Genomic DNA, 18,979 nt, shown 5'->3' with positions numbered 1-18,979 from the left:
TAATTATTACATTTTTATTTTCAATCAGCACTATTATTACTATTATTTTACTTTTTTTTTTTTTTTTTTTTTTTAATGTCATTTGATTTTCTCTTTCTTTTATTTTTGGATTAGTGTCCTACATTCGATTTGCATCTTTCCCTTACAATCGCTTTACCCTATCTCAAAGCTAACATTATGCCATCACTCTCCTAACCTTTCCCCTTTTGGTCCCAGATTATCTTAACCCTTTCTGGCTTTAGATTTTCCCTACTTTTTCAGTTTACTCCCTGCTAAAACTTCACCCTACTTATATATCTAATTCCCAACCCCCTGCTCCAAATCCATACAAACCTCTGTCTACGCTACCTTTAAAAAATTATTTTTCTCTCGGGCCTTTTGTTGTTGTTTGCTTGAATGTTGATTAGATTGAATTTTTATGCTTTTTTATGAGATTGTTTAGATTATTCTTTTTGTTGGTTTGGTTGGTTCTTTTGTTTGCTTTGTTTTTGTTTGTTTTTTACTTTTGTTTTCCCTTGCCTCACTTGATATTAGCTGCTGTCGCAGTTTGTATTAATCTCCAGGCTCGTGTTGCTGGAATTTGCTGGGAATAGGGGTTGTTCTAGTGGAGTTTACTCCCCATATATATAGTTTGTTCCCCTTTTCTCTCTTAGTATCATTCTTGTCTCTCTTACTTTTTTTTTCTTTTCTTTTTCTTTTCTGTTATTTCTTTTCTTTCTTTCTGCTCTTTTCCCAAGTACAGATTCACACTCTTTGTTGTTGTTTTTTTCTTCGTTGTTGTTCTTTCTTTTTACTCTCCCTCTTCCACTCCTATTCCCTAATTTGTCTTTCTCTGGTGGTTACCTTTATTGGAGGTTATTAATATCGTGAATACAATTCTGTTCAGTGCCTTGTCTGTTGTGCCTGGTTGTGTTGTATTTTATACCTTTAAATCAACGCCAGAGAGAGAAATCTATATAACCAGACATCCGGAGAAGAGAGACCATGGGGAGACAAAGAAACAGCCCCCACAGGAAAGAGAAACAGGCATCACCAGAAAAGGAAGTAAACGATTTAGAGGCAAACAACCTATCAGAGAAAGAATTCAGAGAAATGGTCATAAAGTGGCTGAAAAGGATGGAAGACAAATTCGACAATATGAGTAAGAACCAAGAAGAAATGAAGAAGAACCAAGAAGAAATGAAAAGTGACATCGCTGCTGTAAAGAACTCAATAGAAAGCATCAAGAGTAGACTAGATGAAGCAGAGGACCGCATAAGTGAGCTAGAAGACAAGATGGAAAAAAATACCCAATTACAACAGCTTCTAGAAACAAAAATTAGAAAGATTGAGGAGAGCGTAAGGGAACTTCGGGATAATACAAAACAAAACAACATCAGGATAATAGGGGTGCCAGAAGGAAAGGAAACTGAGCAAGGAATAGAAAACCTGTTTGAAGAAATAATAACAGAAAACTTCCCTGATATAGGGAAGAAAAAACCCACACAAATCCAAGAAGCTCACAGAGTTCCAAGCAAAATGAACCCCAAAAGACCGACGCCAAGGCACATTATAGTTAAGTTGGCAAACACCAACGACAAAGTAAGAATCTTACAAGCGGCCAGAGAGAGACAGACAGTTACATACAAAGGAACCCCCATCAGACTAGCAACTGATTTCTCAACAGAAACTCATCAGGCCAGAAGGGAATGGAATGAAATATACCAAGTCATGCAAAGGAAGGGTCTAAATCCAAGAATACTGTACCCAGCAAGGCTATCAATCAAAATTGAAGGTGAAATCAGGAGCTTCACAGACAAAAAAGGACTAAGGGAGTTTATCACCACCAAACCGGCACTGAAAGAAATGCTAAAGGGTCTGCTGTAAAAAAAAGAAAGAAATAGGAAGCAAAGAAGGTACACAGGGGTATAGAATAAAAATGGCGTCAAATAAGTACCTATCAATAATAACTTTAAATATAAATGGATTGAATGCCCCAATCAAAAGACACAGGGTAACAGACTGGATAAGAAAACAAAACCCAGATATCTGCTGTCTACAGGAAACCCACCTCAAAAAAAAGGATGCTTACAGACTGAGAGTAAAGGGATGGAAAAAGGTTTTCCAGGCAAATGGAAATGAAAAAAAAGCTGGGGTTGCAATACTTATATCTGACAAATTAGATCTCAAAGTGAAGGACATAACAAGAGATAATGAAGGCCACTTCATAATACTAAAGGGAGAAATCCAACAAGAAGAAATAACTCTGGTAAACATATATGCACCCAATACAGGAGCACCAAGATACATTAAAAAACTCCTGGAAGATATCAAAGGAGAGATTGACAGTAATACAATCATAGTAGGAGACTTCAATACCCCACTATCACCATTGGACAAATCCTCTAAACAAAAAATCAGCAAAGAAACATCAATCCTAAATGACTCACTAGAACAGATGGAATTAATCGACATCTTCAGAACATTTCACCCCAAAGCCACAGAATATACATTCTTCTCAAGTGCACATGGGTCATTTTCAAAGATAGACCATATGTTAGGACATAGGCAAAGTCTCTCCAAATTCAAGAAGATAGAAATCATATCAAGTATCTTCTCAGATCACAGTGGCATAAAACTGGAAATCAACTACAATAAAAACAACCCAAAGAAATCAAACACTTGGAGACTAAACAGCATGTTATTAAACCATGACTGGGTTACCAAAGACATCAAGGAAGAAATAAAAAACATCATGGCAACAAACGACAATGAAAACACAACAATCCAAAATCTATGGGACACAATGAAAGCAGTCCTGAGAGGGAAGTTCATAGCTCTACAAGCCTACTTCAAAAAACAAGAAACAATGGTAATAAATTACCTAACCCAACAACTCAAAGAGTTAGAGAGAGAGCAACAAGATAAGCCCAGTGTAAGCAGAAGGAAAGAAATAATAAAGATCAGAGCGGAGATAAACGACATAGAGACCAAAGAAACAATACAAAAGATCAACAAAACCAAGAGCTGGTTCTTTGAAAGGATAAACAAGATTGATGGACCTCTAGCCAGGCTCACCAAGAAGCAAAGAGAGAGGACCCAAATAAACAAAATCAGAAATGAAAGAGGTGAAATAACAACAGACCCTGACGAAATACAAAGGATTGTTTCAAAATACTACGAACAACTCTATTCCAACAAACTGGACAACCTAGAGGAAATCGACATATTCCTAGAAAAATACAACCTTCCAAAACTCAATCAGGAAGATTCTAAACAGCTCAACATGCCAGTAACTATGGAAGAAATTGAAGCAGTCATCAAAAAGCTTCCGGCAAACAAAAGCCCGGGGCCAGATGGCTTCACAGGAGAGTTTTATCAAACTTTCAAGGAAGAACTAAAACCTATCCTCCTCAGACTATTCCAAAAAATTCAAGAGGAAGGAACACTTCCAAGCTCCTTCTATGAAGCCAGCATCACCCTAATACCAAAACCAGATAAAGACAACTCAATGAAAGAGAATTACAGGCCAATATCCCTCATGAACATTGATGCCAAAATCCTCAACAAAATTCTAGCAAATCGGCTCCAGCAGTACATCAGAAAGATCATACACCATGACCAAGTAGGATTTATTCCAGGAATGCAAGGATGGTACAATATCCGCAAATCAATAAACGTGATACATCACATAAACAAATTGAGAGATAAAAATCACATAGTCATATCAATAGATGCAGAAAAAGCATTTGACAAAATCCAACACCCTTTCTTGATAAAAACTCTCAACAAGGTGGGAATAGAAGGCTCATACCTCAACATAATAAAAGCTATTTATGATAAACCCACAGCAAACATCATACTCAATGGGCAAAAACTAAAACCATTTCCCCTAAGAACAGGAACAAGACAGGGATGCCCACTCTCACCACTTCTATTTGACATAGTACTGGAAGTATTAGCTATCGCAATTAGGCAAGAAGAAGAAATAAGAGGCATCCAAATTGGAAAAGAAGAAGTGAAGCTGTCCTTATTTGCAGATGACATGATATTGTACATAAAAAACCCAAAAGATTCCATCAAAAAACTAATAGACTTAATAAATGAATTCGGCAATGTAGCGGGATACAAAATTAACGCCAAGAAATCTATGGCTTTTCTATACACCAATAATGAACTTACAGAAAGAGAGACTAAAAAAGCAATCCCATTTACCATCGCACCAAAAAAATTAAGATACCTAGGAATAAACTTAACTAAGGAGGTAAAAGACCTATACGCAGAAAACTACAGGACACTGAAAAAAGAGATAGAGGAAGACGTAAACAGATGGAAGAACATACCATGTTCCTGGATTGGTAGAATCAACATCATTAAAATGTCCATTCTACCCAAAGCAATCTACAGATTCAATGCACTCCCCATCAAAATACCAACAGCATATTTCACAGACCTAGAAAGAACTCTCCAAAAATTCATCTGGAATAAAAAAAGACCCCGACTAGCCTAAGCAATTCTCAGAAAGAAGAATAAAGTAGGTGGGATCTCAATACCCGATTTCAAGCTGTATTACAAAGCCACTGTTCTCAAAACAGCCTGGTACTGGCACAAGAACAGACATATTGATCAATGGAACAGAATAGAGAACCCAGATATCGACCCAAACCACTATGCTCAATTAATATTTGACAAAGGAGGCATGAACATACAATGGAGTCAAGACAGTCTCTTCAATAAATGGTGTTGGGAAAACTGGACAGATACATGCAAAAAAATGAAACTAGATCACCAACTTACACCATACACAAAAATAAACTCAAAATGGATACAGGACTTAAACATAAGACGGGAAACCATAAAAATACTAGAGGAATCCACAGGCAACAAAATCTCAGACATATGCCACAAGAACTTCTTCACTGACACTGCCCCTAGGGCAATGGAAGCTAAAGAGAAAATTAACAAATGGGACTACATCAAAATAAAAAGCTTTTTTACAGCAAAAGAAACCATCAACAAAACAACAAGAAAGCCCACTGCATGGGAAAACATATTTGCAAATTCTATCACTGATAAATGTTTAATCTCCAACATCTACAGGCAGCTTATGCAACTCAATAAGAGGAAGATAAATGATCCAATAAAAAAATGGGCAACAGACCTAAACAGAATATTTTCAAAAGAAGACAGAAGGAAGGCCAAGAGACACATGAAAACATGTTCAAAGTCACTTATTATCCGAGAGATGCAAATCAAAACAACAATGAGGTACCACCTCACACCTGTCAGAATGGCTAGCATCAACAAATCAACAAACAACAAGTGTTGGCGAGGATGCGGAGAAAAAGGAACCCTCGTGCACTGCTGGTGGGAATGCAGACTGGTGCAGCCACTGTGGAGAACAGTATGGAGTTTCCTCAAAAAACTGAAAATGGAACTCCCATTTGACCCAGTAATCCCACTCCTGGGAATATATCCGAAGAAACTAGAAAAACCAATCAGAAAGGATATATGCACCCCTATGTTCATAGCAGCACAATTTACAATAGCTAAGATTTGGAAACAGCCTAGGTGCCCGTCAGCAGATGAGTGGATCGGAAAACTGTGGTACATCTACACAATGGAATACTATGCTGCCATAAAAAAGAAGGAATTCTCATCATTTGCAGCAACCTGGATGGAATTGGAGAACATTATGCTAAGTGAAATAAGCCAGTCAATGAAAGAAAAATACCACATGAGCTCACTCATTTAGGGATAGTAAAGAACATTATAAAGTGGTGAACAAAAAGATAGATACAGAGACAGTAAAGCATCAAACAGACTTTCAAAGTACAGGGGGAAAGTTTGGGAAAGGTGGGGGAGTTATGAAATCAAACGAAGGACTTGTATGCATGCATATAAGCATAAACAATGGACGCAAAACTCTGGGGGGGGAGGGCATGTGTGGGTGTGGGGTGGGGGGGTAATAGTAAGATATGTACACATATAATACCTCAATAAAAATATTAAAAAAAAAAATAAAAAAAAAAAAAATAAAAAAAAAAATAAAAAAAAAATAAATAAAAAAATAAAGAAAAGAAAACAAGCAACTATTTAAAAAAAAACAAGCAGATCTGAGAAAGAATCAAATAGAACTTTCTGAAGTGAAAATTGGAATAATTGAGATTAAAAATCTAATTGACAGGTAAAAAGGTATATTAAACAAAGTGACATAAGGATTAGTGAATTAGAAACTAAAGAAATTATTCAGAATGTATCACAGAAAGACAAAGAAATAGGAAATATGAAGGAGAGGTTAAGAGACATTGAGTATAGAATGAGAAAGTCTCACAAATTTTTAATTAGACTTCCATAAAGAGATAACAGAGAAAATTTAAAAGATAAAAATTTTTAAAGGCTTATTTGCTAAGGATTTTCTAAAACATAGAAGGCACAAATGCTCAGATTCAAAAGCCTAATAAGTCCCAAGCAGATAAATAAAAATGAATCCACACCTGCACATCATATTAAAACTGTAGAACACTAGGAACAAAGGGGAAATATTAAAGCAGCCTGATATATATATTTTTTAAGATTGCTGACCAAGGAACAATTAGTTTGATGGATAACGTCTTAATAGTAATAACGAAAGACAGAGAAACACAAGCCAGAAAACTATGAAATCACATTTCAAAGTGCTGGGGAAAAAACGTTTACCCAAGAACTGTCCTTCAAGAAAAAAAAAGACAAAATAAAGAGATTTTCAGAAAAAAACAAAAACCAAAGGAGTTTATGAACTTCATTAAAGGAAATTCTTTTAAAAGTCGTGCCGTAGACAAAAGAAACATGACCTTTTCATGTTCTTTTGAAGGCATCAGTAATAGTAGTAAATATGAAGGTACAGCTAGATAAGCATTGACTAAATAACACAATAATTAAAGTGTCGAGTTAGTAGAATTTAACAAAAATATGGAAATAAAATACTGGGCAATAACATGTAATACAGGAGGCAGCTAGTTAGAAATATGTTTCTAAGGTCCTTCTATTTTGAAGATAAGGGCAAATGTATAAATTAACTTTAGACATTGTTGAGCATACATGTTAAAAGTTTCTAGACTGGCCAGACGGTGTGGCTCAGTGGATTGAGCATCGTCCTATGCACTGAGAGGTCGCTGGTTCGATTCCCAGTCAGGGCCATGCCCGGGTTGTGGGCTCAATCCTCCATCTGGGGCGTGCAAGAGGCAGCCGATCAATGATTCTCTCTCATCGTTGATGTTTCTATCCCTCTCTCTCCCTCTTCCTTCCTCTCTCTCTAAAATTAATAAAAAAACATTTTTAAAAAATTTTTCTAGACTAATTGTGAAATGTATAAATAGAGGGTACAAATGCAAACTCATAGAGGGAGGAACATAGGATGAGAAACTTTCTGTACCTGTTCTCCATCCAAGCCGTCAACACCTTCCTCACCAGGGTCACCCTGTGGAACAAAGGATGAAAAGGTTAGAGACGAGAGGGCCAGGTGCACATGGTTATTGCTTTGATGTTCATTTCCATACTAGTTTTTGTGGGGTTTTTTTATCAATTAGAAGAATCTAAACCTTCCAAAGCAGTGTTTACATCCTGCATTCAATTATGATAAAGCAATGATTATTTTCTTTCTGAAATAGTCATTGGTGTTATATACTGTTTTTTTCCTGGTAGTTTCAAGGGGCCAAAGTAAAAGATAGAAGGAAAAAAACTCAAATTGTGAATGGATAGAAGGACTTCCATTTTAACTTTTGTGCTGGACACAAGTAACTCTTTCAGAAGACTGAATGAAACATTTCCCTTTGGTTGTCTGCAATGTTAAAGATGGACCTTTTGTCGTTGACTTTTGTTAATTTTAAAATACCAGCAAATATGCCTGAATTAATCTGCATAATGGAAACCTGATCTTCAGTTAAGAAGGAATTAAATGGGAGTGTATCCATATGTGTGCATTTGGGGAGACTTACAATTAAAAAGGCCCTTGAGAAAAGAAATGAAAACTTGAATGAGATAAGAATAAAAACTGGCAATTGCATAGTGACATCTGATCAAATATGCAATCACTTGCACATGATGGGCCCTTCAGTTTGCCAACTATTTCAAAATGATAGTTAACATATTTATTTTAAAATATCTTCTGAAAAAAATTCAGAGTTTTGCACGCAGAATACATGGCAGTATACACGTGTGAAATAATTGATTTACTCATACTGCCCCAGGAGGAAATCAAGTTTCAGGCTTTTTTTTTTTTTTTTTTTTTTAACCAAAGTACAGCCAAGTTAGTGCATGAAAATAAGCATACCAAACTCCCAGAAATTACATGATATATTTGCTACAGGACAAAGCAGGGAATCAGTGCTACCCAGACACATGAGTAAAGAAGCTTTATCAGCCCTTGTCTCTCTCATTCACCCCTTTGCAACCACTCCCTCAACAGACTGGGCACCTACTAAATATCCTATATAATAAGAGGCTAATATGCAAATTGTCCCCTCAACCAAAAGTTTGACTGGGAGTTCCACCAGGGATGAGGCCGGCTGGCCAATGGCCTGCAGCCCCTCCCCCTGGCCGGCCCCACCCCCAATCGGCACCCCCACCCCAATTAGGGGCGGGGCCAGCCAGCCAACCTCCCCTGTGCCCTCCCCTGGCCAGCTGATCGGGGCAGGTTGGCTGGACCCCACCAGTGCACGAATTTGTGCACCAGGCCTCTAGTTTTTTAATAAATGAATGAGAAAATGGATACTTTGCTTCTGAATCTGAACGTAAAGTTATTCCCTTATTGTACTAGTTCACTTCTTACTAGCCCTGTCCTAATGTCCCTCTTCCGTTTGACACCCATCTTGACCAATCCCTCCCAACCACACCTAAAATTCAGGACCAACTCTTTCAGATCATCATATATATATCTTACAACCTTAAACCTGAAATATATGTCTTATAAATAGCCATTCATTAGCATGGCAAGTTGGCTCTGAATAACATCTGACACATCCCCTCCCCTAAAATTTTAAGCCCCACCTCACTCAACCAAAGGAAAAGCAACTGGAGATATTTATTTTAATGACTCAGTATTTTATTTCCCAAAGAAATTGTTCTCCAGTGTAAAAAGAGGGAAGAAAGTTGCCTACCTTCTCTCCTGAAAATCCTCGTTCTCCCTAGAGTTAGGAAGAAATAAAAAGAATTGAGCTTGAATTCCATTTTTTAAAACACTGTTTCATTTAGGAAACTGTATGTTCCCTGGTTTCAAAAAAGTGCAATTATTAGATCAAAAGGAAGATTTCTTTTCCAGCGACTGTAATGGACATCACAGTGCTCTGATTGCTACCACTTTCCTGTGCTTGGGACTTGGAAGAAAATTGCACCTTGCAACTCCTCACATAGTGGGGGTGAGCAGGCAACAGCAGTGACCTACTACTTATGATTACAACAATCATTTTTCAAACAAAAATGACAATACACTGACTAACACACAGAGAGGGCTTCTAGGAACAACAGAACAAATTAACGGAAAGAGTAACTTGTTAAAATACACAGAACGTGGTCATTGTGGTCAGAAAAACTCTCTACAGGACTCTGGGATGGTAGAAACTTTTTTTCTGTCCTTATTACAGGAGATTCCCTAAACCTGGAAGGTTAAGAGACATTGAATGCAACCACTCACAAAGAGTGCCCCACCAATTACCCTATAGCATTGAAAATTTCCGTGTGCGCAAGCCCGCCTTCCACCGGCCTGTACTGTGACTCTTTCCCAGGGTTTTTTTCTGGTGCCAGAGCCTGTGTACCCACAGAACAGAAGTGCCGGGGAATGGCCACCCTCTAGGAGCAGCCCTCGACTGACACCTGATAGGATTGGGTGTATGAATACCCCAGCTCCCTCACCCCTTGAGTGGGATAACGACGAGGTGCATGTTCGATGTTGGCTGCCGGAGTTCCTCAGCAGGATTAAGCTCTGCCTACCCTTGGGGATAATGTAATTGATGATGCACCCTTTTAGGCCACCTTCCCTCCCTGTCTAGCTTCCCCACTGCCTGCTAAGTGTTTACTGAGATCGCTTCCCAGTAAACTATTTACACGTGATTCCTTTTCTCAGGCTCAACTTCTGGGAAACCCTCCATCTCAGGAGGAGCCCAGATACCACACCTATGCTGAAGAATTAAGGTTTTCCTCACACTCAAAGGACGAAACAGAGATAAGGGGAGAATTCCACAGTTCGAGGTCACACTTACTTTCAGTCCTCTCATACCCGGGCATCCTTCCTCACCTCGGGGTCCAGGAAAACCTTGGGGCCCTCTTGCTCCCTGTGAAATAAAGATACGCGTGGAGATAGTCAAGCACCCAACTACTTCAAACCAGCAATGATGACTATAAGAATGACTAAAACACGACACGGTCCTTACAATTACTCCTCAGAGACCAGACTGGATCACCAGCAAGGCAGTTGGAATGTTCTCCCATCAACAATCCACATCGGTAACCCCAAATCATACAAATCCAGATTATCTATAATTTTGATTAATTCAGTCAAGACACATGGGCAAAACTTCAGCCTTCACACAAAACAGGGGTGTGTCTGAACATTTCCTCCAGGCAGCTAAAACTAGGTGGTTTCCTTATAGTCCCACGGAGAATAAACCACTATTTCACTCTTCCTCTTCTGGATGAAATCCTGTCCATACCTAAGGTATGGATCACTTGTCGCCTCCTCTTCTAAGAAGACTTTTCTCTTATGTCGTGTGTTACTGTTTCTGTGTTATACTGTTTCCTGCCATGATGTGAGCTTCTTGGCGACAGGGACAATGTTTCATTTATTTATCTCTGGGTTTCCAGCCCTAAGCATGGTGTCGCACGGTGTCAGGCATACAGTAGACATCCAATCAGGATTTGAAGAATTATTTCCTGAATTGTATTGATGAATATAACCTTTGATCTAGGCATTAGATAGGAAGGGAATGGTAGATGGCATGCCTTTTGCCAAACTGATCAAATATAAATTAGAAAATATTGCATACCCCATAAGCTTTCGTCAGACTACTTATAAACATGGCTACATCATTAATAGTAACAAATTACCTGCAATTTAGCTCAGGATCAACAACTACTATTACATGTATGCACATTAGACATAGGCCACATTTCCAGTCATCACAAATTCACTCATTAAAACAACGAAATGACCACACTTCCTCATTAAACACCTTCTAGAGACGATATAGCTGCACAATTTGTACACCTGACATTTGTTACGGTACCTGGTTATCTTTACATAGATATTTTATATCCACTTTATTTTTTAAACCCATTTTTAAATAACATAAATAAGAAAAACTTTCATAACTTAAGTGCAATTAAGTATTACTAATATTTGACCCATTTTACCATATTCCATCACAGAAAAAAATAATAAGATTTAGTGCTCACATGTTCACCTTCTTCACCAGGATGACCAGGTAATCCACCAGGCCCCTTCTCTCCCTGAGAGGAAAAGAAATCAAAATAAATAACTTGGACTCTAAATTCTTCATTTCTCAAATCTACATGAAATAAAAATTGTTACTAATAGATAACCTTGTCTCACTGAGTTGACATTTTATTGGGAATCTACTAAATGTTGAGCACCATGTGCAGAGACATATAGAAACAAGTATTCCTGGTCGATTTCACAGTGAAAACTTGAATACCTGTCTGTCTTAATTTTTGGCACATTAACCTATTTTTATTTTTCTAAAACACCTTTTTAAGCCATTCTATTGTGAAAATACATTAAAAAATTAGTTTCTAGTTAAATGTGTAAGGGAAACTGTTATTCTTAAAGAGGGCTTTGACCTTGTTTTACAAAACATCAGTAAGCAAAGGTGTTACCAACCATACTACTTATTTTCGTAGGACTCAGCTATTTAGTCTCTCTTATTATTTTTAACTTCTTCGCAGAGACCTAAAAACACAAAGCATTTATTCTCAAGTGAGGTTGGCTTGCCATGTTATAGCCAGACTTGTTTATTTAGTCTGACAAGTGGTAATAAGTCTATTTGTGATCAACAAAGATATGACAGTCAACACAACCGACCACTGAATTTTAACAAACAGAAGGAGCAGCGAAGTCAAACATTCAAAGCACTCTCATCTTTGACCTCTGAGGCATAGTCCTTAAGTTGCATTTTAAAAAAATATGTATCAAGAGGTTCCCAAGCTTGATTTCCTCATTCTCCGGTCTGATGTTGCACAACAAACTGAGGAGGGAAATAATCTAGTGCTAAGGCGTAACTACGATTTATTTTTCAAAAAATAATTACACACTTTTATACTATTCGGAATTGAGCTTGATCCCCAAAGTCAGTAAGAGCTCATTCCAACAACCTCGTGGAAAGCCTGACAAAGAGAGTGTGTAAAAAGATGGACAAAGCGAAGGGGACTGATTCAACCTTACATGTGGATTTGTGACCCTACTCAACCATGAAGCGATAGTCCCTATGAGAACAGAACCTTGTGTCCCTGGGTGTCTGAGGACCATTTCTAATGAGATATTCTCCCTCAAAAGTGGGTAGTAAATTTCTTATCACCTAACTCAGAGTTAACAGAAAGATGCAAATTAACCACTAGTAAACCAGTGATTGCACCCTTCCTCAGAGTTTAATGCTGTAGACTAGGAGGTTAGATAGGAGGGAAAGGGGCATTGACTGCTGTAAAGAAAGCAGGTGATGGGCAAGTGAAAATTTTGGAGACAAGTAAGAACTTCTGTGCAGTGAGAGAATCTATAAAAGTATTTGTCAAATAAATGTAAGGAGGCAGCATAATAGAGTGGAAAGAATGTGAGTCAGGCAGACGGTGACTTAAATTAGAAAATCCCTCTTCGTAACTGAAACTTTGGGAAACTGATGTTCCCTCTCTGAGCCTCGATTTCACACCCATTGACTAACATTTGCCTCCAAGGTTTATGAAGAGGGTAGAATGAGTAAAACTGTGTTAAAGACATAACACAGAGCCTGATATGTAGTCACCTACAGTCATCTACCTGAAATGCCATCTCTCTCCCTCCACAGCCAGCAAATTCTCACCTTCCTCCCAGGACTCCCACCGTCACCTCTGTGCCCATCTTCTCCAAAACACTTTGCATACATATTGCAGCATGTTCTTTCTAAAATTGTGTCCTGAAAGACAGAACCCATATCACATATGACTTTTTTCATCTATTAACCTACATCACATTACACACTAAAGAGACAAAATTCCCTCAAGCCTTGTAAAACCCTGTGGATGGTATTTTTAAAAAAAATACTTACAAGTTGCTTCAGTAAGATGCTTGGGAGGGATGGCAGTGCGATGCTCAGAGGTTGATTATATGCGAATCCTCTGCCAAATTCTAGCTCCTGAAGTTCTTCCAACTTATGTACACCTTCCAGGCCAATAATGAGGAGTCCAGAGAATCCTTCAAGATACCAGCAGGTGGGTGACTTACTTGCATGTTGTTTGAATGGTCTGCCTTTGTCTCGGCCCCAGATATTCACCCATCACCCCACCCTTCCCAGTTTTGTTAAAATCAAAACTAACTCATGGCATTCCTCCTCGAAGAATTGGTCTGATACTTTCAATCCCACCAGCCGAAAGTTAAGCAGTTAGGTGGCACCACAAAAGACTCTCATCGTTCCCTTCGGGTCCTTACTTTTTATTTCATAGAGGGTTTTCACTTATAATTGTGTTAGGTTGCATCCTTTTAAACCCATTCCTGATGTCGATTTGTGGTTTACTTTTAGAAACTGTGGCATCATGGGAACTATTCACAAATATTCTGGTTCCTCTCCTTAAGGGCACATGGTATGATTTTATTTCTTTGGGAAAGTTATCAACTCTCATTGAGCCTCAATTCCTTACCTGTGAAAATATCATCTATCTCTTGAAAATTAGAATTTTCCACGTGGCTTGCTCTGACCAATTAAATGTGTACAGAAGTGACATGTGTCGCTCCCTGGGAGAAATGTTAAGCGGAGGGAGCAATGTGCCTCATTTCCTTTCTCCTGCCACAGGAATAAACCCTTCCTTCAGCCTGGGTACTTGAGTGAAGAGCATGCCACGTGAATGGTATTTTTTTAATAAAATACTTATAAGCCGGCAGTCGAACATCCTCTGAGAGCTCCAGGACTGCGAGGGAGCACAGGCTGGGTTGAGGGACACCCAACCTCCCCCCCCCATGTACGAATTTCATGCACCGGCCTCTAGTAGTCTATGAGTAGGCGTGGGGCATCAAATGAATACATCCTTGCTACGGAAAGCCACTGCGATCTGGAGGTTGCTTGGTATTGCAGCAGAACCTTGCCTATTCTACTGAATCAGTCACTAACAGGTCATCTGGATTTGTCCACATAACAGAGGACACGTGAACAAGGACACTTTAAGTTTGGCTAGAAATCACTGTTTCTAGAACTTCAGACCAAATATTAGTGTTAATATTTTGAACAGTAAATTCACACGCACATCAGCTTTTGGCTATTGCGAAAATAAATCAATTAAATAAATAAATAAGTAGCTGCTTAACAATCTTGTGGTTAAAAGCTGTCACGCATATCCTTCATCATTCCTGAAAACGCATTCCTGGAAATGGAATTGCTGCTTCAGCACACAGACCACGTCTGCAGTCCTTTGTCACAGACTCCCAAGTCTCTGCCAGAAAAGTTGCAACAATTTAAACTTCCAGTAGCGATCTATTTGGTAAATTTAACTGGGAGAAAATTATCATAAAAAAATATTCCAGCGCGTTGTTAACCCCGGGGAAAACATCATCCCCAGAACACGATGAACAGACGCTACCGAGGAGGGAGAAGGAGGAGGGGAGCTGGAACCAGTCGTGCTGCTGGCTGTTCACCCTGAGCTGGCTTCGGAGCCTTTACGCAGCACAGGATGGGGATGGCCAGAGTAACCGGGCACAGCTGTACAGAAGGCACTGCCCAAGGACACCCAGCGGAAGGAGCTGGCGGGCGCTGAAATGCAGCCAGGGCACCACTCACCAAGCCAGGAGCCCAGGCACAGGATTGCACCCACCCAGAGCACTGGGCATCTTTTTCTAATTTCACAAAGATGCCACATAAACCAGGAGCGGCCCTTGGAGATGGAGAAGGAGAAGGAATTTGGCAGCAAACAAGGGAAGAAGGGCAGTGGAAAGAGCGAGGCCCAGATTTAAGCTGATTCCAGAGTTCTGGGAAAAGAGCCATATGGACCCCTACGTAGCCTGAAGGAGCTAACGACACCCACTCACCATGGGGTAGGAGGTGCACCTTCACCCCTCTCCCCACCCTCAAAAGCAGATGCCAGGCTGGGAACCAGTCAGTCCTGGCTAAGAGAGGCCCTGGGTCAGTGTCAGGGATGTGCAGGCCACAGGGTCTCTCAGCCCTGAACAGCCCCCTGGTTCATACCAAGAGGGAGACTGGGTATCAGCCTGGTGGGCACTGAGTTCCTATCACCTGGGTTAAGTCTGTAGGCTTAATAGAGTCGAGCGCCATCTGGAAATCTGGGTATCTCAGCCCCTGTGAGAGGAATGAGGTCCGTGCAGGGCAAACCCGTCACTTACCTTTGCCTCGGAGAAGCTCAGATGTTTTCTTCAGTCTCTCTAAGTCATCATCCAGTCCATCTGTAAACACTAAGAGGACCTGTGGTTTGGGGGCAGGGGTGAGGGCAGGATGGGAGAAGTTGGGAGGGAAAGGAGAAAGGGAGGTGGGGAGGAAATGGAGAAGATGGATGCTATAAGTTGCACATTTTTTTTAAATGCAAGGATAAGTTTAGCTTTTCTGGTTGTAGCCAGCCTTTCACCCTCTTCTCTTTTGCCTATCCATTATTCATTTTATTACGCATTCATTTTTACTTCAACTTCCCTCCCCCATAGTTCCCTATCCCCCCCAAAAAAAAAATAATAATTTGGACCAGCTTAACATGTTCACTTAAAAATACCTTCCAAAAATTATCTTATAATACTCATCTTTATCAATGTAAAAATACCAAAAGTATTATTGCATTTTCTACAATTAAAGTGTAGAAATTTTAATTTTAAAAAATAAATTATACTAGTCAAGAAATAAATTCATTGGATGCATGCCTGAAGGGGAAAAAAATCAATGTTTGGGGTTTTTTCAATCCTCATCTGAGGATATTTTTTCCATTGATTTTTAAAGAGAGTGAAAGGAAGGGGCGGGGGGAGATAGAGAAAGAGAAACATCAATGTGAGAGAGACACATCGATTGGTTGCCTCCCACACACACCCCAACTGGGCCCAGGACAAACTGCAACCCAGGTACCTGCCCTTGACCAGGAATCAAACCCGAAACCCTTCGGTACAGGGGGCCAATGGCTCTACCACTGAGCCACACCAGTCAGGGCAAATAAATGTAACTTTTAAAACTTGGGGATGTCATTTCTTTTCTTTTTTTTAATTTAAATTCTTTATTGTTTAAAGTATTACATAAGTTTCCTTTTTCCCCCATTGGAGATGTCGTTTCTTAATAAATGTCACACGAGATCTTGCTATCTCTGTGGACCTTTGTGCGTGTAAAGTTTTGGGGCACTAAGAAGGGACGAGGTGGGCTGCACTTGAGAGTCATCAGCTATCACTACAGACAGCTCCAGGTGCTGACTGGAAAACTGATGGGCCCGACTCTACATGGCAATCAGTGACCATAAGGAGCTAATCGTCTTCGGAATGGATCATTGCTTGGAAGAATCTGGATCACTGAACTGTGGCATCTTCCTTTCATCCCTGCTGGCATTATTCAACATAGAGCCTCTTGGGCTTAGTAAACATTTGTTGACTGAATGAAAGAAAGTACATTTCTTGTTGGTCTTTACTGGGTAGGACTATGGTTTTCCTCTACGTAGGATCTCCAGTGAAGAACAGTTTACTTGGCCTCAGTCACAAAAGCCTTATGCCCCTGACCCTGCCTGATGGCTCCATAACATGAGTTCTCAGCATTTATTACCTTCACTTTAGCAAAAGAGAGGTGGATAGCATTATCTCCCAGGGACTGCAAAAAATCCACATCCATGCGGTTGCTCTTGGCAGCCTGATGAACCAAGAACTTCTGAATGATTTCATCACTATACTTCTCAAAGCCTGAGTCGAAGGCAAGCTGGCCGTTTGAGCCGGGAACCAAGTAGCGAAACATTGTGTTGATCGGACTACAGCTGACGTTAGGAAGCAAGGCCAACTGTTGCATCAGCTCTGGCAGTAACCCTTGAAGCTTCTTCTGATCTTGCCTTGTGGGAGTGGAGATATCAATTGCTACAGACAAATCTAGGTTGCATCCTTTGAAGATGGAGGAGGAAAAAAAATCAAATTAGTCACCTATAGATGCATGACCAGGCCCAGATATCAACCAAAACTGCCCTGAAAAAAGAACCCCAGACTACCCATAGAAGTATAAGTTAAATAATGGTTATTGTTTAATTTAGGGGATAGTCTGTTACACAGCAAAAGCTAGCAGATAAAACATATACTGTTTTGTACTTCTATGCCTCTGCAAATCCTATTCCCTCTACCTGAAATGTTCTTTCCCATCCCCTCAACCCCAGTCTGGTTAACTTATACATTTCTTTCAAGTAGCAGTTTGAGTAACCCCTTCCCCAAAGCTCTTTCTCACTCATGTCCCCAGCTCCTCAAGGTCATTATCAAATGCCTATGATTTACTTTACTTCATCTTCTCTACCACCAAACAAGGATTCCTTGATAGGAGGACTATATCATCTTACTTTCCCAGGACCTAATACAGATAGATGCTCATTAAATATTTGACAAGTGAATGAAGAAGAAAATATAAATGAGCCTTGAGTCTCTTTCAGCATAAGCTATACTATTTCCTTTTCCCCTGGAAGTTTTCTTCTTCATTCACCACCCATGCATAGACCTTGTTTCAGGGGAGCATCTTAGAAAAGATCAGGACTGACAATCTCTCCCAATTTTCCGTTACTTCTGCCTGAAAACTTTTAAGCCCTCCTGGAAGGGTGTAGCAAGAATGTGAAGGTCTATTGACCTTTCAGTCTATACTCACCCACTCACAGGTAAACAAGACCACACACAAAATTCTACGGAAGAGATAAAAGTTGATGGTCGCAGATGTATCTGGATTAGAATCTGAATAAATTACTTAAAATGTAACTTATTGGCCATAAGAAGGCCCACTATTATTAATTACTTCTGGACAACAAACGTAACTTGGGACTGTCCAGGGCAAACCAGGACATGTGGACATTTCCTCCTTAGATCAGCACACATTGGAGTAATTGGCTCAGAATCAATGAAAACAAAACTTCACATTTGGGGAGGGGAGGACACAATTATGAGGAAAATAAATATTGGATCCATTTAGTGAAAAGGTTTATAAACAGTGGTTTAAAGTTTCTCAGGAATCTGAGATCAAGGGGTGAGCCAGGAGTTTTCTATCACCTAACCACCATACTCCCAGCTAGCTAGCCAAATGTGTTTCTGGAGTTGCCAAGATAGAAAATGTCTTCCTCCTTTCCTTTCATATAAAACATCTTGGTTTTGTTTTTATTTACTTTAATTCTCAGCAAGGGTATGTTAATTTATTTTAGAGAGAATGGAAGGGAAGGAGGAAGAGAGAGAGAGAGAGAGAGAGAGAGAGAGAGAGAGAGAGAGAGAGAGAGAGAGAGAGACACCAATATGAAAGAGAAACGTTAATCAGTTGCCTCCCAAAGATGCCTCAACAGGGGATCGAACCCACAACTTAGATATGTGCCCTGACCAGGAATCAAACCCACAATGCTGTATGGAACAGCATCCCAACCAACTGAGCCACTCAGCCAGGGCTTGTTTTGATTTTTAAATCTCTAATTGAAATTCACCAAAACGAGTTTCCACAGATGTGAATCCTATTTCTATATCAAATCTGATTTCAAAAAAAAGGAAGTTCTTTTTTGTGGTATGGTATATTATTCCAATATTTCTAATTTACATTTCCTCCAGGGACATTTTCAGCTGGCTTGATTCTGTAATGCA

At 39.6% G+C, this 18,979-nt stretch overlaps 1 protein-coding gene across 1 annotated transcript in view; it reads right to left on the bottom strand.

Annotated features, from left to right (window-relative positions):
* LOC103299842 (collagen alpha-4(VI) chain-like) overlaps window positions 1–18,979 on the bottom strand; it is a 92,282-nt gene that overhangs the window by 51,711 nt on the left and 21,592 nt on the right. The window contains exons 8-15 of the mRNA XM_008156696.3: window positions 16,944–17,269; window positions 15,545–15,623; window positions 13,266–13,411; window positions 13,041–13,133; window positions 11,407–11,460; window positions 10,215–10,286; window positions 9,117–9,143; window positions 7,394–7,438 (exon numbers count right to left, since the gene is read on the bottom strand). Coding sequence (XP_008154918.2) covers window positions 7,394–7,438; window positions 9,117–9,143; window positions 10,215–10,286; window positions 11,407–11,460; window positions 13,041–13,133; window positions 13,266–13,411; window positions 15,545–15,623; window positions 16,944–17,269 — 842 coding nt within the window. The remainder of the gene's footprint in view (window positions 1–7,393; window positions 7,439–9,116; window positions 9,144–10,214; window positions 10,287–11,406; window positions 11,461–13,040; window positions 13,134–13,265; window positions 13,412–15,544; window positions 15,624–16,943; window positions 17,270–18,979) is intronic.

Source organism: Eptesicus fuscus, chromosome 18 (assembly GCF_027574615.1).
Source record: "Eptesicus fuscus isolate TK198812 chromosome 18, DD_ASM_mEF_20220401, whole genome shotgun sequence".
Lineage (NCBI taxonomy): Eukaryota > Metazoa > Chordata > Mammalia > Chiroptera > Vespertilionidae > Eptesicus > Eptesicus fuscus.
Note: the sequence above shows the minus strand (reverse complement) of the source record. Positions and strands in the feature narration are given on the sequence as shown.